This window comes from Larus michahellis, chromosome 4 (assembly GCF_964199755.1).
Source record: "Larus michahellis chromosome 4, bLarMic1.1, whole genome shotgun sequence".
Taxonomy (NCBI): Eukaryota; Metazoa; Chordata; class Aves; order Charadriiformes; family Laridae; genus Larus; species Larus michahellis.
Window position 1 is genome coordinate 87846288 of NC_133899.1, and position 22291 is coordinate 87868578.

The following is a 22291-nucleotide window of genomic DNA, read 5'->3' on the forward strand; positions in this document are numbered from 1 at the left end:
GCTACAGAATACGCAACTTCCAGTGCTTGAAGAAGAAAACTACTCAGAACTTCTTGAGGTTAGGTCATTTGTCCTACATTTACAAGCAATTATGCTTAATGGAAAGGAGAATTAAAGGGCCCCCCAGTCCAGAGCGAGAAGAAAAAGAATACATGTTTTGAACTGAAAATCAGTCATAATTCTTTAGCATTGTAGTGGATGAACTGCTGTAGAAAATGCATTGTGATGAATACTGTGACTCGGTAATTACTAAGCAAGATAACATGTCAGATTCATCTGGTGAGACGGCTCTCCCAGTGCTTTAGTTGAGCCTCCTGAAAATACTCCTACGCTCTCCTATACATTCAGCGAATTTTATCTTTCATTCAACGTGTCTAGCAATCATTTGGATTTTCCTTAGAAGGACATTCCTACACTTTAGATCACTCTCGACTACTACATTTGCTATATGAATTTACTTCTTCTAAACTCTCCTAGCTTCTTGAGGCCGCCCAGCTGACACGAATTTCACTCCATGCTGGGAATCCCATGTCCCAAATTCTGTGCAATATATATTTTTTGAAAGAAGGCTACTGCCTCTTAGATAAGTCAATAGGAATCGTTACAGTTATTGATTCTATATCATTTCGGTGACTTTTGGTACAGAGAATCTCATTCATTGATTCTGTAGGTCAAACTAGTGTAATGGAGCCACCTAAATTTCTTACTATGAGAAATTTCTTACCTATTTATTTAAGCTGCAACTTAGCCAATCCCCTAAAAATTCTATTTTAAAAATATTTAAGCACATTTTAACAATTGATATAATTTTTAAAAGTTTTGTGTCCATTACCTTTAAAGATGATTTAGTCCGAGGTTCTGTCTTCTGTCTCGTAAGCTTGTTTTGAATAAGCAATGACTGATCTGTACGAGCATCATAATTTCCATGTTCTGAATCATCTGTGTATGTGTCTTTGTCCTTTCCTGGGTCTGAAGGAAAAACAGAAGAAAACAGTGCGCTCATTTTAGGTTATAGTGGAACCACAATTGAACATTCCTTTTAAGTATCCACTTTTCAATGACATATTCTGTCCTTTCCTGCAAAAGTTTTTTACTTGAAATGTTATTATGTTTGTCTTAAACTAGATGTGACTTCTATTTTTAGTAGAAGCCCTATAGAAACTTTTTTCTATTAATATTCAAATCAAAAAAGCCCACAACATTCTTCACAGTAGTTTAAAAAAAAAAAAACCCACAAAGCGATATAAGACAAATATTCAAACGCTTTTGTGCTTGATTCACAATTGTCAAGATCCAAAATGTGTTATCAAATAGACAGGTGCATCCTGGAGACAAGAGTAACACCTCATGTTTGAAATTTAAATAAGCGCTCTAAATGCCCATCTCCCCTATACACGTGCTGCTCATCATTAGATATAGTGTTTGAAAATGTGCATATTAAGGCATTGCAGCGACCACTTCAGAACACATTTGAAGACGTGTACCTGATGGTGGTAGAAGATAGTTGACAACATGAAGAAAGCGTTTTCCTTTTTCATTGGATTTGTTTTTAATTGCTGAACAAAAGTTTTTATAAAAATGTAGTTGAGTATCCTAAGACAGCTGCAGGTGAATGAGGAACTTCCTCAAAGCTCACTGAGACCCACTCTCACAGATCAAATGTCCTCCTGCATCATCGCTGCAGGCAAGTTAGAAGGACTTAAGTCACTGAATCACTCTACATCCTCTATCAGAAGGGAGACTTTTTTCCAGACATTTCATTTCCTTTCACATTCTCCATCAAAAAATCATGACAATACTTACCATTTATAGCCAGCAGGAGTAAAATGAGGGGTAAAGCCCGTAAAACGTTGAACCATGTAAGTTTTAATGAATTTTGGAAAATGGTTAGTCTCAAAAAAAAAATTTTAAAGACAAAAAAGATGGAATAATTATTCCCACACAATTGTATATTGGACAAATTGGAAATAGAAACATATTCGGACAAAAAAGTTACCCACAAATCCTGAGCCAAGTTCTCATCTCAGCTTTCACATCAACATGGGAAAAGTCAAGGGAACTGGGAAGAGCATTTAGCCCAGTAATTCTAAACCCTAAACAGAAGCCAAGAAACAAGCCACGGTTGCTGTGGGAACCACAATCTTGACTTTCCTGAATTTTGTATTCATAAAAGCTCATCTGCAACAACAAAGTATTTCTCATTAAGCCGTTCAGTTAAATTCTCCACAGTAAGTAGTACAGAAAAAAAATAACCACAATTATCTGATGGAGCCTAGACATTCCTGAGATGGAATATTAAACTGGAACATTTACCAAGAGCTGTTTCTTTCTGCAGTTTAGCTGCTTACATAATGATTACACAAAATGAGCCCTCAGTAATTTCTGACACTGATAGTAACCTCAGTAAACCTGTGAAAGGATCTCTTAAAGTACGAAATAGCCCATTTTAATTGTCAGGGCACCAAACTCAGAGATTTTATTTATTTTAAACAATGCTTTAACCTAATAGACAGGTTACTCTGTGTAATGTAGGAAATGTAGGAAAAAGATTGTGAAGAAGGTTTCAAGTAGTAGATATCCAAAGTGGGAAACAAGATACTTAAAGCAACTTTACAGATTCGACTCCCGTCCGGATGTGATGAGCTCTTAGCTTTCCTAAAGATCAAGGTCTTGTAACAGAAGCCAGTAAAATGAAACGCAGAGACAGGCCTATGAAACCTGAACTTTTGCATTTACATAGGCCATTTAAACGGAAAGACTCTACTTAAATTAAAAAGTCTATGTTTATGAGGGAAGCTTTAGAGGATTAGACATTATGAGTACACCTACTACTCCAAAAAACACCTTCGCAAAAGTATATGTTTTATTTAAACAATTGAAAGTTATGAAATGAGTCTTCCCTTAGAGCTCAACATACTTTTACCTGCTAAACATTTTTATGTTTTCAAGAACACAATTTTTGTATTGTAGCATGCATTTTCTGTAAAAAAAAAAAAAAAAAAAAATTACCTTCCATTTAAAGATACTTACTATCTTGTCTGAAATGTAGTCAAAAAAGGTTTTAGCTATGAAAAGCCCCATAAAAATAATGAAACTTGGAATTAAAAACTTATGTTTGTTGTATAAAATGTAATGATACTTGCTATTGTGCCTTTCAGCAGCTGATGACTTAGTTTATGCACGTAAAGCACTGTCCTACACAGTAATGGTATCAATTATGGTATCAAATAGTATCAAAAATCAGGCGGAATGAAGATGAAAACATGGCATTTAACCATTGCACTCGAATAACCATTTGTTACACCTGTCTGAAAAAATGTCAGACTGGGAGACATAGCTTACAATCCGTATTCTAAAAGTATATTAAAGTGTGCGTTTTTCTTAACATTCATGTAGTTTTAGACATTCGTGACAACAAAACACCTGAAGTATGCTTCGCAGATACCTTGCATAGACCACTAGTTCCATTTACCTCTTCTGCAGCACATTTTAAAACATATCTTAATTATAATTAATTATACACAAAGAAAAAAGTTCAATGGATTGCATCATATTTCTATACGAGAACAGGTTAGAAAGAATAATTACAATGTGTGTGCGCTTTGGGGGCCTCATTTTGTTTCTTCAGTTGAACTTTTTGTAAATTTATTTTCATTAGTTTCAAAACGTTTAAAGAACAGAGATGAAATATTTTGGTTTTAGAAAAAGATCGTGAGAGAAGCTCACAGAAATGAAACTTTGCCACTGGTAGCACTGACCGTGCTTTTGTATTCTTCTATGACCAGGCGCTTTTTCTGTAATAAGGTACCTACCACTTATATAAAAGTAGAAAGTCTCTCTTCTGTAACTCTCCCACCCACCAAGCCATAATTACATTCCCTTAAAGATAAACTTACGTGACCTAAATTAACTCAAGCTTGATCATTCCTAGTGTCACCAACGCGTACTGCAAAGCACAAAGACTCCTTAAGTCTTTCTTCAATAACTGCAGTTTCTAAACTTCCATGACGTTTTTATATAACGATTGGCTATAAAGGAACACTATTTTCTGCCATCCTTTCCTCCACAATCTCTATTATGCAGGTTTGCATTTTAACTGCCATTTGGGATTGCCGCAAGCCAAACCAAGACAGCATCCCTGAATGTCGTGGCTGGAGTTGTACTGCCCAAGAACAATTTTAATGTAACATACCCTAAAAGCAATGATAGGGACTAATAGTCTGTTTAACTTGCATTGTAAGTATCCATGTTGAAATTCAAACTCAGAGTCTTTGTTTGGCTGCCGCTCCACAAAACGTCATGAGAAAAGCTTGGCCGCCTCAAGCTCTTTCCCTCTGCACTGTGGGAAAGCTACTGTTTACTTCATTTTTTATTTCCCATCATGCCTTCCCTGGCCTACAACAACTCATTTGGTTGTTATTGTCGAGAACAACTGCCAGCTCTCCCTGCTCTTGTAGTTCTTGGATGGGCTCTAATGCCAACCACCACAACCAGCCTGCTTGACTTTGGGAGGGGGAGGGTGTAGGCAAGAAGCCACAGGAGATTAAAAAAACCCAACAAATCCAGTTCGTATTGCTCCAGAAGTTCAGGCTTCAGCAAGATGGCTCCTTAACCATCAGATGGCATCGGCCCTGAGAAAGATGGCTCCTCAGATCACTGCTCGCCTCTCAAACGCATGTTCTCTTCTCCACTGTTAAAAAGTGCTGTCCCACCTCTGCCTTACTGGGACATCCCAAAGACATGAGCCAGGAGCCCCATTCCTATGTGCCTGGGGACTTCCAAGCGCTCATGACTTTTTACTTAAATGTGGGCTTTGGGGTGCTTTTTTTTTTTTTTTTAATTATTATTATTTTCTCCTCTTTTCAGAGCTAAAAAAGATTGAGCAGATTCTCTGCTGTGTAGATCTAATCACTAAAATACTGCTCTACAATGGGCAGAGATCAATGCTTCTATGTTGAAATGTATCAGCTGAGCAGATAGAGTGTATTTAGCTTTCAGTTAATCTGCACTGCAGGTATTAATTCAGTAAGGTACTAGAGTGAACAGTAATTTCCAGAAATGTCTAAAGAACCTTTACTCAATGTAAAAATATGGCAAAGAGTGTAATAAGCGTTTATGAAACACTTTTCCATTTCTCCTTTACTGCAGAATCAAATTTAAAAAAAAAAAAAAACCAAACCAAAAAACCCAACCAAACAAAAACCAACCCAAAACTTAATAATTTCTGTCCCATTGGGGAGACTCTTGGCTAAAAGCAGTCCCCCTACATTAACATTAAAGTAAATGGCAGATCTAGAGTTATCTGAAAAACTTTGAAACTCCGCTAAAACTTGAGAGATGTACAGAAAAGAGAAAAAAAGAGAGGAAAAATAGCATGATTTGCGTAAAAATGAAAAAAATCTTTTGCAGCGGGAGGATGGGACTGTTGTATGCTCACATCCATGTCCTCAAAGTGACAAGGACGTCTAAAGGACAACTGCCTTCATACTTAACCCCTCTCTTTTTTTCGCTTTTGAGCTCCTGGTAGGATTAGTATTTTTTTTCCAGGGCTGTTCAGGCAAAATATTATTGCCAATGCAAACAGAATGTGCACGACCCTTTACATGACCTCTTTATATGAGTTTTCAGAGTACCGACTAAAGGAGGAGAAAGATTTAAATATTAATCCTACAAAATCTTATATTAAGAAGACCATGTGCTTGCAGAATTGAGTAAACAAACATACAATGGAACTATAATGCATTTTTAAGCAATTAGTATAGCAAATAACAATATCTTGCTGCTGTATTTCACTTATTCAATTACATTAATTAAAACTTGTGTGGTGGTTGAAAGCTTTTTGAACTGTTGTCACATAAAAAATTTTTATTTAAAAAAAAAAAATCATTGAAGTGATATATATAGAATTTGCAAGCCGCAAGTGACCTGTTACAGAAAGGAAAACTAATATGCTATGATGACTTCAAGTCAGGAAAAGGAAGGTTTCTGTATTAAACTGTTTAGCTTTGCCTAACACTGCAAAAATAAGATAGAAAAGAAAGGATGAATTTTAAAAAAAAGATGAGGCTATTAAATCAGAGAAAAGGGTGAAAGCTTGTAAATCTAGAGGCAGAGACCAAATCATATTTCAATGACGTCAATGGGAATTTCACTATTTGATTCAATAACTCAAGGACTTCTCTTTAATTAGGTAGGTACTTAAATTTAATTAGGTCTATACCTATAATTGTTAGCATACCTAAACATATAACTAAGTAATGTGTACTGCCAGCTTGGATCCGCACTCAAGTATCAAGTGATTTAAAAAAGATTCAAGCATTAATCAAGCAGATTACAGGTCTCTCCATCCTAGTGGTTGCTTTGTTTGCTATCTTGTAATACAGAGGGACGATGAGTAGCTTCAGTCTTCATACACCACAAAAACCCGTCTATACTCCCCGACATAGCATTTTGTTATGTTTGATGCATGACAATAAGATTTGCCCTCAGGGCACTTATAGGATAAAATGTTAGAGAGACTTTCATTTCTGGGACTCTTTTACCTAACAACGCAGAAGCATTTTGTTTAAAAATTGATTTCTAGGTCCACACTTTGCATCTTCATTTTTGGGTCTTCTTAACTGCTTGGCTTACCTTTCTTTCTGTCCTATATTTCTGAAGGGACAAGAGTGCTTTTTAATTTTATGACAGTTAGAGGATAAAAAGCACTTGGACCCATTTCTCTGTAGCATTTAATCCACCAATGTATTTTAGATTACTGCAGTGTAGGACAGCAAATGTTTTTCAATTGAAATGTGGCATAATTATGGGAAAAAAATAATATAAAAATTATTCCTAAACAGTTTCACAAACTTTGATAGGATGACTCTTGACTCAATCCTTTGAGCTTTTATACATTTAGGGATAGGCCTTGCAAAGCTTTAGTAAGAATGAGATTATTGGTCAAGAAATTAATCCCCTTTTGCCCTAATTTTAGTCCTAGAAACAACAAATAACCTGGTGAAGAATATCAGTAAAAACCTATATAAACACATTGTGATGGATTTAGGTCTTCTTACTTAATTCTGCTGTGTACTTGGAATACTATATTGCATACATAACATCGCAGGTTTTTCAGCTACCAGTGTACGTGTGTTTACGTATCAGGCTTTTCTCAATATACAATTTCTCGCGAGCTTTCAGACAGTGGTAACCATTATACAGAGTGTTCCTCATTTTTAAAAAGGCTTGCAGTCTTGCTGTTTGCAGGAGTTAAGATTTTGTACAGAGTTGGCGATTAAATGCCTAAAGCACTTCGATACTTTGAACCTCAGTATTAAATCCGAAGACTAATTCTTACTAGTTTCAGTGAGCACTATGCTCATAACGGATCACACGCCTTCTTCATCCATGCTGCCAGCTCTCCAGGAATGAACCGGCTCATAGAGGAGCTGAACAATTCCCTCACACAGCAGGCGCAGGAGAAACTGTCCTAATGCAGTTTTTCAGCCATCTCACACCACAGTCAGAATAGATGTGACATCCTTACCTATGGCAGGCATTGCCTAAGGGCCACGAGCTTCCGAAAAAATTATTCTGAAAGTCACAATGGAAACATGATGTTTCTCTTGAAGCAGAAACTGAACCTGGTTTTCCTCCGTGACCTTTCGGTCCATCCTTTCATGTAAATACTGGATGTATTGCACAGGTTATTCTGTCCATTTCGGTTTATCATTGCATCACTTAATCAAAATTCACTTACAAACACTTCTGTAAACGAACACCAAAAAAAGTTTTTATCGTGCAGTTATTATGGTACTTTGTTGGATTGTTAGTTTTGGTTCAGGTCGTCATTCCTCAGTTCACTACATTGCAGCATGGCACGCAAATGAGGGAGTTTCTTACGTACAACCTTTGCAGTCACTGGAATCAGGATACGTTCAGAACACAAGGTGACTGTTACAGCAAAATTATAAACTACATCATTCATGATCAAGTTCCTGTCTAGGAAGGATTTCATGTCACGCTAAGGAAGAAGAGTTACGATGCATAAATCCCTCATAATTAACCTAATTCATAAAAAAAAAAAAAAAACAGAATAAATTAATTAGTGTTGTTTGATTTGCTACTGAGTGCTGGTTTTATTTGCCCAATAACTTAAAATTAGATACTCATTATATCAAAATCCTGAATGCCAATTTCTAGTCATTATCCATTCCTCATTTTTTACATCTTATTTGAAATGAAATAGGTCAGTCTAACAGTGGAGTGCAGATACTCTGATGATCCTCTGCCATTTCTGATGGCAGGATCTGCAGAAAGCTACTTAAATGCTTATTTGCATTAGAACGAGCAAATTGGATTTTTAAGTTAACAAGCAGACTATCAGATTCACAAGTCCTTCTTTTAGTCTAATTGGATTTCCGATATTGCCTAACTCCTGAAAATCTTGATGCCTTAGCTATGTATGCGATAAACTGGATTTTTAAAGGCATTAACCTGCATTGTAATAAGAAATCCCTTTTGTAAATCTGGCTCACAGTGTTTGAAAGTGAACGTGAAAAAAGAAAGTCAAACCCGGCAATTTTAACAACGGAAAGGGACCCAGCAAATGGAAAAAACATGTCACACATCAGTGCAAATACGGCCACTGTCCCATTCCTTTTGCTAAACCCAAAGACAATTTGAGAAAAGATTAGATCATCCAGTGGAATATTATTTACTATTTGTGTGAGCCTTTGCACCTTACACAGTTCTTTTTCACCTGTACCATGCATTAGAAGAGAGCGTTTATCTTAGTTATGGCAAGAAAAAAGTGATTCTTCTTAGAAAAAGGGAGTTATTACTCAAATAAAGTAAAGCAAATTCTCCTGCAAATAATGTAAATTACCTTCAGCTTGAGTACTTCCTTTTCAGTTCAACAATAAAGAACTGCTCACTTCTCCTAAACTCAGTCAATTGATTTCTAAAAAGCACACTCAACACCCCTAAAATTTTAACAGAGATGACTGAAAAGGATTTTTCAACTGTTCATGGAGAAAAAATTCTAGCGCAAATAACCTTCATCAAAATTGTTTACATTCAGATTTCTTTTAGAAAAGATGGCCAGCCAAATTTGTGATTGTTCAAAGACTTGTTCCCTTTATGCATGTGACAGCCTTTAAGGAAAAAGAAAAGCATTATTTTAAAAATTTACCAATTACTGTTTCTTTACACATGCATGTGCACACAGATATACCCCACACCAGCGGAGCAGCTCCTGAATTAACTAACCCATTCGTTAACCTTAATGTGTCTGCAATTCTGTTATGTTTCTAGAACTTAAAAAAAAAAGCTCTAGAGGAAACCAAATTTGTATTAATGTGACTTTCTGCATGTAGTTACTATGTAGCTACTAGGAATTATTCCCCATTTATTTTTTCCAGCTCCAACCGAAGCCATGAGCTATTATTGGTAGCTGCAGTAAAGCCAGAAATTCAGTAATTGAAGTTAAAGCTATGTCATTTAAATCCAGCTGGCACAATCAAAGTAATTACTGAGCATGTCTTTCAGAAGAAAAAAAAAAATCACAGTAAAACCAGAACAGAATATAAATATACACTAGATTTTTAAGCAAGTATCCACAGACAGAAGACTCAGGGGAAAAAAACTATAATGTTGAATTCCTTTTGAGAGAACGAATGTCAAGTGTCCCACTGTCACTGGTGTGACTTTCAAATGTATTAAAAAATGGGTAACACTGGAATTATATTGTGACAGCAATGAGTTCAGACTTCAACGTCCAGGCTCTTGTGCAACACCTATTTACATGTGTCTACAAATACAACGCAAGTATTTTCATTTTTTTTTCTTGTATTTACCTCTTGTAAGATCCTGAAACTCAATTCTAAAAAAAGTATGAAAAAGATTTTTCCTGTTTTGCTATATCTGTGCCTTTTAGGTATTTGTAAGTTTTTTATCAACATGAGAGAGTAGTCCAGGTAAGTCCTGTAACACAGGTATACTGTTCTTCTTCCCTAAAACAGGAATGAGACCTAGCCTAACTGTCTTGGTCATCTCCCGTAGGCATCTCTCCTGTGCCTGGCATCAAAGATTATACAGCTAGGCAGTGAATACTTCTACCGCCTCTGTAAGGGTTGCTCTGAAGTCTTCACATTTCATACTAGAACAAAAACTTTAGGCATCTTTCAGGAAAAATTTCAAGCGCTACCTCAAGACAATGTGTAACTTAACGTTACAGAGTTGGTCTTTCCTGTACAATTCAGTAACTGGAACCTCAGCCTTCCGCTTCCCTGACCCCCAGCCTCAGCAGCAGGGTAGTGGTTACTTTGCGGTGGTCTCCCCCGTGGCGAGAAATCCTACCCTCTTCCAACCTTGCGTAAATATTTCTGAAGAAGTCTTGACAAATCAGGAATGTTCTCATCCAAAAGCTTATTTGGAAAATTCCCCCATGTGTGTGGTTACAGGATTTGACGAGCTACTTGCAGCTAAATGAGTTGACAAAAATGAACGTGTCGTCTTATTAAGAATAAATTCACTGCAGTTAGTTTTTTACTAACTACATAATATCGGTTATCAAGCCTATTGGTCTCTGGGAGAAGTTCTTAGGTAACAAGGCATTTTCTGAACAGTCAAAAAGCAGGAATCTTTCACTCATTTGATGAGTAAAAAAATCTTAGAAGAGGCTGCAGTGGAGCTGGAGGGATTAACGTTCTTCGGTCAACTGGGAACTCGGATCTTCTGTGAACTCAAGTCACAACAAGTGACAAAGATCACTTAAACCAGAACTTTACACTCTTCTATAACGCGAAAACACAGGAAAAGAAAATGCTTCTTCAAGGAAGTAGAAGCAATAACATGATTTTGCTCTGGACTGAACACCAAATTCTACAACCACGCTTTGAGAAACACAAGGTGTAATGATTTAATGTCCAGATCCAAGCAATAGGTGATTTCCACCTAGGTAAGATCTGAAAGCCCTGATCATAACCTTTACTGGGTGAGAATTTCCATGAAGCTTTGGCTAAGCCCTGAGCATCCCAGCGCGTCTGAAACCTCATAGTTCATGTTACAGAAGCTCAAAGCCTATAACTTTGCTTGTGTTTACTGATTCCTCAAACTAAAAACACTACTTACCACCTAAAACTGACAGGAAAAAGAACATAAATACGTAATGTCCTTCATCCCATTTGTCTGTGTGAGCAGAAACAAAGGTGTAATACGTTATCTTCCTACTTTATAAATCCATCAGCGTCACTAACTAAACAAGTCCAACAGATTTATGGCCTCATCTAGAGTCAACTGCAATAAATGAGAACCTTCCCTCTAAAGTCCTTTATCTGACGTCTGTTAATCCCCTTCTCACAAAAAGATAGTTCATCTATGGACACAATTCTGGAAGAGGAGAAAGCCATTTGCCCTATTTTAAGTACAGTTCCGTGATGCTGCCTAATTAAAAATTCACCACATTCACTTAATTCAGCATTCTTTCACGTTCTCAGGAGAGCAGTTTGAAAAGGTTCACTAAGAAGATGATACCCATTAATCAGCCTATTTTACAAACTCCATCAAAGTGCCAGAGTACCGATTAACGCATGCAGCAGCGCTGCATTGTTTTCACCTATTTGGTGAAACAATATTCGTTTTTTCTTTTTTTCTCTCCTTTTTTCCCCCAGATTGAGGATAAAATCGACAATTTTAGTTTGGAGACAAATTCTTACCCACGTAAATACGCTCTTCAAGTGCAAACAAACTGTATTTTGAAGGCTTATAGAAAGGCCATTTTTTAAAATGTACCTTTAACTATCGCTGATTTCTCTTCCTGAACCTAACTGGTAATGCTGATTTTTATCTAAGGCAATTCTTATTACTGACTTCTGAGATGTATTTATAAATAGTGTTTCCTTTCTTGCTCATAGCTGAACATCCTAACCAATTAAACTTCTGTAAATACAGAATAACTTAACAGATTTCAGTGATGTAATTTGGGATTAACTCAAGAAACACGAAAGTTAGCAAAGGGCTACCATTTAAATATTTTTCTGTCCTTTCAAAGAGCATAGCTGTAGTCAAAAGAGGAGAAACATCCACACCAAAGTTTGAGCTGTTGAGAATTAATCTATCTTTTCCTCGATCGCTGAGCCCTCCATGTTTCTTTTCAGGTTAAAACTAGGTGATGTGATTGAAAAACAGTGCATCACTTACTATAAGAAAGAATTCCTGCTGCCGTACATAAATATGCAATAATATCAGCACCTGTATGTGTAAGCAATAGTAGTAAAAAATAAAACAGGATATAAAAAAAAAAAAACGAAGCAACTTATAACAGTGAAATCTTGTAGTGCCTGTGCTTGCCTAACCAATGAAACCAATTACACTACAAGAATGAAATAGCTTCAACTGGAACTTTACTGAGACACGTGATTTTCTTATATAAACTACACGCCACATTTTTGGTCTGTGTCATGATTTTGGAACATTTTGATTTCCTTTTGGAGGAAGTATCAATTTCACTCATAAGTCCAGTAGCTACCACTTCAAGAGACCTTGAAGAGCCTCTTACTTATCATATATTTTGGGCATCAAGAAACATCAATGCTAAAACATGCAAGAGGAGAGCAGAAATAGCTTTCTGAAAGCAGATCCCTCTTGTTCAGCACGAAGATACAATTTCTAGTTTGATGCTACATTGACTGTGAGCAAAAAGATCTTTCACAGTAGTTTTGCAAAGTGCAGCAATATCTGCGCATACCTTAGATGGGTAATACATGGCCAGGGAATTTAAAAATTAATTAATTTTGGAACTTGCAAATTACTACCCGTGTGTATATACAAGCTCATTTTGCAGTTGCAAGGATAGGATTATTCTAATAACTCTTTTCCTACTTTCTCGGACTTAATTAAATTATCAAAATGGCATGAATGCAGGTACAAATATGCTCTGATTTTTCCGCATTACTACTTTTTTTTTTTTTTTTTTCTCCAGATTGGAACACTTTTTATACTGGAATGTCTAAAGCAAATATACGTGAATATCTAAAGCAAAAACAACAACAAAACAACTGCAGCCGTGACAATACGGAATAACATGACTACAATGGAATAATAACTGAATAATAACTATTTCAAAGGAATTTCAAACACTTGCTTCCATGTGATTGTATTACAAAGGATTGTTATGGGAAAAGGTTACACTGAATGTATGCAAAAATACTTCTCTGTCTTTAGTTCCTATTTACTGTTAGTCTAAGGGGTGAGAAAGTATCAGGAAATTTACGATAGGACATGCTTCTTCAGTCCCCTCTTTCAAAAAACCTGGCAGTTCAGGGTAAGTATGGCCTTTCCACACTGAAATACTGCAAGTGTAATTGAAGAAACATTAATTTATTATTATTTCATTTCAGACATAAACTTACCTAAAAACGCATCACTGTACTCTGTATTAGACAGCTTAAGCAAGTTGTTTTCCAAAGTCTCCATCACTTTAGCTGGAATAAATGCAATATCCATGTTAGCATTCACATATATTTTGTAAGCAAAAGACACATTTTTTTTTAAAAACTGTCAGTGATTCAAATTAAAAAGATTTAGGCTGAAATTTTAAAGAGCCCTTTCCAACGATGGAAAAAAGAACACGATCACTTCAGTGAAGACTTTCACTCTATTCCTGAGAGAAGTTTAACTCGGTGAAATAGCATAGCAGAGTAATAATTAGTGCCTATCGACATTAAGGAAGGACTTATCAAAATTTAGTAGCAGAAGCGAGCTGAGTTAATTTATTCTATAAAGGATCACACACAGTTGTCAACAGCGTATGGCAACGGCTGGCAACAGGTGACACACGCTGTGATTGGGATCTCCAACTAGACTAGTCTCTCTGTCAAGGCATGTTTTTCTGTTAAAACAGAAATCCTAAGAGAAAAGTAGTTCCTTTTCCCAACACAATCTAAAATTCGTTAGGATTTTTTCCCTTTTCCTCCCTTTTCTCTCCTTCTCTCCATACCGCTTTGACACGATTCTGCTGTTCATGAATGAACACATTACTCCTACATGTTCATGCTTAAAGACATTTCTTTCTGAAAGCTTAATATTTATTTTTTCTCCCTCTCTTAGGACAAACTACAGAAACCTTCATGCTCTTCCCCAGCGTAAAGGAGCACCTTCTTGTCTTGTTTTCAGTGAGAAGGAAATAATCTTGTAATTCAGAAAAATAAAAGAATAATTAGTTTAAGCCTCACTTCAAACATTATAGAGATTCACTCAAGAACTCAGTACCATGGTTCTTCTAGCTGTTTTGTGCAAAAACGTCTCTCCGATAAATCGTAGGTATCTAAACAAATCAAAGCTTATTGGATGCCCCTATAATTTAATGAAAGATGCTAAAAAAATTATATCTAAGACACCACAGGACTTCAAATGATGTTCCCATAGACCCCTTCCGTTCCCAGCGTTGGAGTAAATTCCTGGAAAAGAAAATCCTCCTACCTCGCTCTGACACCACATCCACCGTAGCTGTAGATGTCCCAGCGCTCAGAGGCTGGGGCCGGGGCTGTGGCTGCACGCGGTTTGGCTGCAGAAAAGACGAATGCTTGGTCAGGCTCTGAGGATGCGTTTGGCTCTGGGCTAGGCATGGCATAGATCTTCTAGAAGGTTTCAATGGATGCTCCTTCACTGTCTCACTCTTGCTTGTATTCATACCTGAAAAAGCCAAGAGAAAAAGAACATAAACTCTGCCATATTAAGCAATGACAAAGACAGCTAATCCACTTAATAAGCAACTCTCCAACTAAAGAAAAATGTTTAAGATATTTGAAGTTCAAAGAGGAATAGACAGTTGGGAACAAAATCCAGCAATTCTTCACCTACCCTTCCATCAACACCCCACAATTCAAATTCGCAATATTCTAAATCTGGTGATTACCAAAAAGTTAGATTTTTTCTGAGAAAAAAAAGATGGTTTATTCTTCTGTTTAGCTGTTGCTGACCTTCAGTCTCTGTTCACTATTCCTTATTACTACGCTAATACACAATATGACCTCTCCATTAACATATTGAAAAGAAACCAAAAAAAATCATAAAACTGGAATTAAAAAATGACTTAGCAGTTATAATACTGAATCTATTTTATGGCATACTTGCTAAAAAGTAGTTTGAGATTTTTAACAATTAAATCAGCTGACATTGCACTACACTGGTTAACAATAATTCAGTTTTCTAGGTAGCATGTACTAATTCAGCACATTTTGTTTGTGTGACTGGCTGTCTCTGTTCTGAGTGTGATAATTATTTACAAAGATATGCAACTACCCTTCCAAGATGATACTTTTACCAGTGTTCATCCCATTTAACTCCCATTTTATATTTCTTCCCAAAATCTCAGGAATTTGTCAGGCAACTGAAATCTGAACTCGTCAATATATGCAAAACCAGGGCCATACACATATATGCTCATTATTCTTCTTTAGTAATTACAATTAGATATATTTCTAAATGTTCAGGTTTGGCAGATAGTAAATAAGTATTTAATAATCATTATAGAACGACAACATGAATTTATGACAGTGACTCAGCAGTAATGATGCCTCGCATTATACTACAGTATTTGGCAGAAAGGATGGCTTATAGACACTATGAAAACTTAAAATAAATCTATTCCTGAAAGGCTCTGGTACATTATAAAATATTTACACTTTCCTTTCAAAGCTACAAAATTAATTTCCCCTTCACCATTATGGAATTATATTAATGCTCTTAATCCTTTTACCTGTTGGGTAACCTTTGTGAAAAAACATTGTAGAAGCACATGGTGGCAAAACCCCCCACACTTCAAAGTTGGTTAGAACAAAAGAGTTGGGCCAATGGTTTGGAAAAAGCCGAACTCTTAACAGTTCTTTCTGAGATACAAGGAAATTAAGTAACTTTCCTAAGTTTAAATGGAAGAGAAACTCATTATTATACACCTTCTGACTCAATCTAGGGCCTTGATGTACACCATCCTTGTAAAAATTGAGTAATTCAACACTGAGCAAAATCCAAGTCCATAAAAGAGCCGATATACTGTCTTCAGCTCCATGATGGACAGGGTTTGCTTCTCCTGCTTTTGCTTACGGTCACGCTGTACCCCAGGAACCGGCAGGTCAGGCAGGCAGAAGATGCTGGAGCGCAGGGGCATCCCAGGAGCCGGGTAACTGATGGCGCGTGGCTGGAAGCTGGGGAGCAAGAGAGCCCCTCGCGAAGGACCAGAGGCAGCTGGGCAAATCAATCTTTGCCATTGGGCTACTGGTTGTTGCAACTTAAAAATATTTTTTTTTTTTTTTTTAAAAAGCCAAGGTCTCACTAATTCAGTAGCTAGTTGCATGATTCATAGGAGTTCTTAATTTTTCATGAAGCTTTAAATCGTTTACAAAGTTAGAAACACATTTTCAAAGACAAATGCATTGCATATCGGGTGGGTTGAGCCCGGCCACCAGCTAAGCACGACGCAGCCACTTGCTGACCCCCCCCACAGCAGGATGGGGAGAGAGAACGGGAAGAGCAAGAGTGAGAAAACTCACCAGCTGAGGTAAAGATCATTTAATAAGTAAAGGAAAGAAGGAAAACCAAAACAAAATGATGATGCAGTGGCAATCACTCACTCACAGGATCCTATGAAGAAAACTAACTCCATCCCAGCCAGACCCAGTAGATACATTCAGAAGTTAATGCCAGAAATTTTGGCTACTTTCTTGTTCAAATGCCTCAAGTTGTTCCACCAAGAACAATATGTGACCTCCTAGAGCCTGCTGTCCTGCCTGTCCAAGTGAACTAGATGGAAACGCACCACAGATGAAAAAAAAATATATATAGTCCCCCAAATATGTGGGAAGTCTCTATCAACTAGTATATTCACATAAACAAAGATTACAGATACACATTAATATTCACCTCTACCAAAAATATAAGGCAGAGGAAAAAAACCACAAAATAGCTACGGTTCCAATGCCAAGGAAAATTAACTACACGGGGTTTGCTATGAAGAGTGCTAAAGCCTCCTGTCTGTACAGCATCAGCAGATCTTCTGTGATTGCTGCACACAGTATCAAAGATCCTCAGAAGATTAGCGCAGAGACTCTGTTTTACTACGCTATTGCTCTGCTTGACAGCACAATTTACTCTGCAGCGTGTTCTTATAAATCTTAGTCTCTTAGTGATGTATATTACCTCTCTCTGTGCTAGAAAGAAAGAAGTAATCTAAACATTTCTGCTGCTTGGAGTGCCATGAACTTCCAAGGAATCTTCCCCATTAAATCTGTGCCACTCGAGGAAGGATGTCACACTCAGCAAATCTCTCTTCTCTAAATCTCAACATACGAGTCCACAAAGAAGGTCCTTTGATTAGCAGGATACCCTCCATACTTAAGTATAATAGCTAAGGTTTAAAAGGACCTTTCATTTAAAAGCTTCCCCGCGCTCATAGAACACACTTTGCTTCACTGTAAGTGTTGCTCTATCAAGGAATGCAGAACTTCATTAGGCCACCGAGGACAGTTATTCCGGATCTGCAGCACAGCGTAACTGCCCTTGGTCCGACAGACCAAGTATTCATTTAATAGGAGGTGGAGGCAGATAGAGGTAAGCTTCTGCTGCCTCAGAAGGTGCCACAGTTGTTAAAAGGGGTATGAGCACAAAGGACTCTGCTTCTTAATAATTTCGAAATGGCTGCTCTGAGCCAGCGGAGCAGGCAGTGGCACTGGGCTATAGCACCAAGGATGCTGTGCTCGGAACAGCGAAATGCTGCGTAACACGTCTGCTACGCTATTTGCAAGGTTTTGTAGAATCATAGAATGGTTTGGGTTGGACGGAACCTTAAAGATCATCTCGCTCCAACCCCCTGCCATGGGCAGGGACACCTCCCGCCACACCAGGCTGCCCAAGCCCCATCCAGCCGGGTCTTTCTGAGAAGTATTCTTCACAGCTCTTCCTAAATGGAACCTGTTTATTAGACCAAAGTCTACAGTCGTTAGACAGAGCAATGGGTAATATAGAATAATATATACAAAGATGTATTTCCTAATTGTTCTGGATGGCTTTAACGATCAATTTCTTAAGCTGTGATACGCTGTCAGTAATCACGGACCCTACCGCATAATTATTACTGTTGCCAAAAAAGAATGTTTCTTGCATCTGTATCGGAGTCACTGCGTGCAGCAAGATGAATCATTTTATTACCAGAGAAATTTACAGTAATGCAAATAACACACACTGTCATTCAATTTTAACAACAATTTAAGTGATACATATAAAAAAAGAGTATAATTCTTTTATGAAGCACTGCCTCAATTTAAAAGAAAATTACTCCCTTTTGCTCTCTCTCACTGTAAACTCCTTGGTGTAATTTCAAACAGATTCCTTAATAGCATGCTGCTTCTACTCGGAGGGAGAGATTCATAGCAAAGTAACCTCAGAGCATGTTTTTTTTGTTACCCCAGCAGTACGAGCTACCTTCAAAAGCGAAATTTAACATGTTAATTCATTCTCTGCTCATGTGCCAGAGTCCAGTTCTGTGCCGTGCCAGTTGCGCTGGCTTTTGCTGCTGCATGCCAACGCTCACCCAGCTCTGGCACACAAACAGCTTGTGGCTGACTTCATCAAACGGGTCACTAAATGGATTTACTGACATTATTTTTATTCCTTCCTCTCTTCTCTGTAGGGGTGTTTTCTAGAATCTGTACCTTTCCAACTAGAGTTTTGCTACACAGACCTCGCTTGTTCAGGGATATTTGGATCTGCACTAAGAGACATGTACACACTTAGCAAAAAAAAAAAAAAGCATACACCTGTTTTCCTGTTCAAACCGCATTCATTGGTTCTTTCCCTATGAAATATTCCTCTGGCACTTAGCAGGAGTATGGAAATAAGTACAGCATGAGTATAAAAATTTCCCACTGCGGAGAAAAAGGTGGTTAAAGTTTATGGTTTAATCAGATCCTGCCTTTTATTTTAGCACTTCTGCCTTGGAAAGTGCTCTTTCCGAGGGGAAGCTGGGGATTCCTGTCATGTAGGCAAATCCCTACGTGGCTCAAAGCCAGAATAGCCAGCTGTACTACGGCTTCTCATAGCTTCCTGGCAGAGCAGGCAGGAAAGATGGAGCTAGAGTATGATGAGCTTTTCTGATCGTTAAATCAGTATGCACAATTTAATGCACGCTCAACGTTATGCCAATCTAGAAAGACTCCAAATGAAGCCAGCTCCCGGATGTCTCCAGGTTTTGGCCATTAGAAGCATAAAGGAAAAATTCTCCTATGCCTCATTCTGTGAGATACAGATACAGTCGATCATTTCTTTATACTGCTAAGAGAAAAAAAAAATAATTGCGTTTCAGTCACTCCTAATTTTAGATGAGGAAAGTTTTACAGCTAGTCCATATGCATTGTTGACCCAATGGTGGAAGCATCCTTAGCAAGGCTGGACCAGTGCTAATTTCACAAAGAACAGCCCGGTAAGTATTGCCCATCTAATCCAGCACAAACCTTAGCATAAAACAGGAGTAGTTACTATACCAGTCAAATCAATAGCATCAGCTTTATAGAGATATGCTGTATAATAACATCCACAATCAACATCAATAACATGCAGGTCTTATCAACGACTCTTATCATCACAGGTTTGCTTGAGAAAAACACTTTCTTAATTGTAAAAAAGCTTCTGTAAAGCCTTTGGCTTCACGTACCGTACATCACTAATTAAATTTAAATGCCATTCATGAAACACATGAAACGGACTGAGAAGCTGATAAATCTCAAATGTTTCTGTCAACTGCATCATCAGAACAAGAATCTTTAATCACATAAAATATGAAGAAAAGCTTGCAACACATTTCGTGACATTTCAGTTTAATGTGAAAAGTTATTTCTACAGTATCAAGTAGAAAACAGCTCAATTTTGAAGAGCATTTTGTTTTCAATACTCCACGGATGGAACAGGTACTTACTGCTAAAGAATAACCTTACTCTGATTGGCAGCTGCAATCCACAAAAGAAAACTTAATGGAGGATAACTACTCTCTTCAATTCTGAGAAACCTTAATCAAAAGACACTTAATAATGAAGAAATAATAAATTATTTCAGTAACAGCAGAAGTTTTCTTATCTATTTGTAATACCTCAACAAATACAAAGGGTATTCAGTTTCACACATTAGACCTGTATTTGAGAAAGTCAGGAATGAACCCATACATTCCTTTTTTTATATAAAAGGTGGAATCAAACTGGATAACCTCTGAATTCATTTTATATTCTTACAGAAAAAAAGAACCAACCAACCAACCCACCCACATCAAGTATTCATATTATATTAACAAACACACTTAAAAAGCCTCATCAAAACTGGAGAAAATTAACCAATCCTTTTCTTAAGAAGAAAAAAACCCAACAACCAAGACACACACCAAACATGGGAGAAAAAAGCCTTCAAGGATGGACACTATTTCTCTTCAATACTATCCGTATATCATGAAAGCTTAGGAACCCAAATTTTCTAAAGGTATTTTTTCAGATCACCTTATATGCCTATTCCATTATGAAGCGAACAGGTCAACACAGAATCATTGAATCATTTAAGTCGGAAAAGACCTTTAAGATCATCGAGTCCAACCGTAGACCATCGAGTCCAACATTATTCCTATTAAATGTTTTAAATGTAGCCACTTTGGCGAGTATAACTGCTAGGCTAGCCAATAAATACAGCCTGACCGACAGCAAGTCATTGTGATGGTATTTTTCAATTTCATCCCACTACACAAATAACATTGATTTATGAAGGTGTTTATGAAATAATATGCTGTTTAATGATACCATCAATCACTTCTTTGAAGACTGCTTCCATTAAATACCACGATTTTACTTCAACCTTTTGCAGTTGCAAGTATGGTGACAAGAGGAACATAAAAAAGTAAACTGTAAATGCCTATAGTTTTGCTTGCTTTTTTCCCCTCTCAAGTTAGACATGTGAGAAATGACCTTCAATACAAAAGCATGGTTAATGAAAAGGGACAAGAATTGGTGGGATTATCTGAAAGTTCTCCAAGAAAACACACACTCAAAAAAATATATGGTTAGTTCAATTAATGAATATTTAAAAAAAAAAACCCACACTGAATCCTGCTATAACAGTTTTCAGAGATGGTGAATTTTTCCCAAGACCTTGTAAACAGCATTAACGTTTTGTGCAAGCTTCCATTTCTTTTTTTTTTTTTTTATAGTATTTATCCATTAGATTAAGAAATAGCTATTACTTTACTTATTTAGATAGCCATAGATTTTGATATGAGATCACTTTTTTTTTTTAATTTATTTTCCTGATGAACTATTTAGAGAGAACTACTTCAGTGTATATATATATTATAGCACTATAAGGAAGGTTTAATGGAACCCTCTCAATATTTCAGCTTTTTCTCTTGACTTGACAACAGAGCAGCACTCAACTTTCCAATAGCACAGTAAGTACAGCAAACACAAAGGCTCAGAAGTCCCATTAGCCCTTTTGGCTATAGGCCTTCTCTCTGGACAGTGATTATCTTTTATAAATAGCTGCCCCTTGCAAATATAAAAATCCCTTTCTGGGACACTGTTTCCCAGGAAAAGTCTCCAGCTCCTGCACCAAATTGCCAATTGTTGGCCAGCACTCAGTTTAATGAGAGATTCCATCCTCATGAGCTCTGCATGCTCGCGCAGTGATGATTTTACATATACTTCCAGGTCACTCCTAAAATACCCGCTAGGGTTAAAAGTGAGGACTCCAACGGAAAAGAAAACTCGTGAATAACTGTTTTACTATTTTTAAGTTTTATATTTGTGTTTGCTTCGGCATTTGATTTCCCCATTGCTATGGAACTCTCCTTACTCCCCGGTGACATCATCTTCACCTCGGCATTTTCCCTTTGTGCCAGGGGAAGCAAACCAACAGCACAACAAAACTAAAGGATATAAAGAACTTCAAAGACATTCCTCCCATTTCAGTAATGTTTGCAAACAGGATTCTCTGATTCTGCAACTTTGATTGCAAACTCTTTTCAAATAGTCATGGCCTTATTTTTCTCATAACTATACCAAAAGCAGAGTAATTAAGAAAAAAAAAAAAAAAAAAAACACAAAAAAACCAAAAAAACCCAAAAAACAAACACAGACCTACTGCAGTGCTTTCATGGAGAACAAGAAATGACATTTCTTCCATTATACACCTCCTGCACTCAGGCCAGTGAAGCAAAGACCTATTTCCTTGTGGAAGCAGCAGGAAATTCAACTGCCGGAATTAAAGAATTGCTTGCAAGCTGCAC

The 22291-nt window shown here is 37.1% G+C and overlaps 1 protein-coding gene across 6 annotated transcripts in view; it reads right to left on the minus strand.

Moving 5' to 3' along the window:
- ANO3 (anoctamin 3) overlaps positions 1-22291 on the minus strand; it is a 205900-nt gene that overhangs the window by 71463 nt on the left and 112146 nt on the right. For all 6 annotated transcript variants that reach the window (XM_074586271.1, XM_074586270.1, XM_074586272.1 and 3 more), the window contains 3 exons: positions 14464-14676; positions 13395-13466; positions 833-969 (listed from right to left, as the gene is read on the minus strand). In XM_074586271.1, coding sequence (XP_074442372.1) covers positions 833-969; positions 13395-13466; positions 14464-14676 — 422 coding nt within the window. The remainder of the gene's footprint in view (positions 1-832; positions 970-13394; positions 13467-14463; positions 14677-22291) is intronic.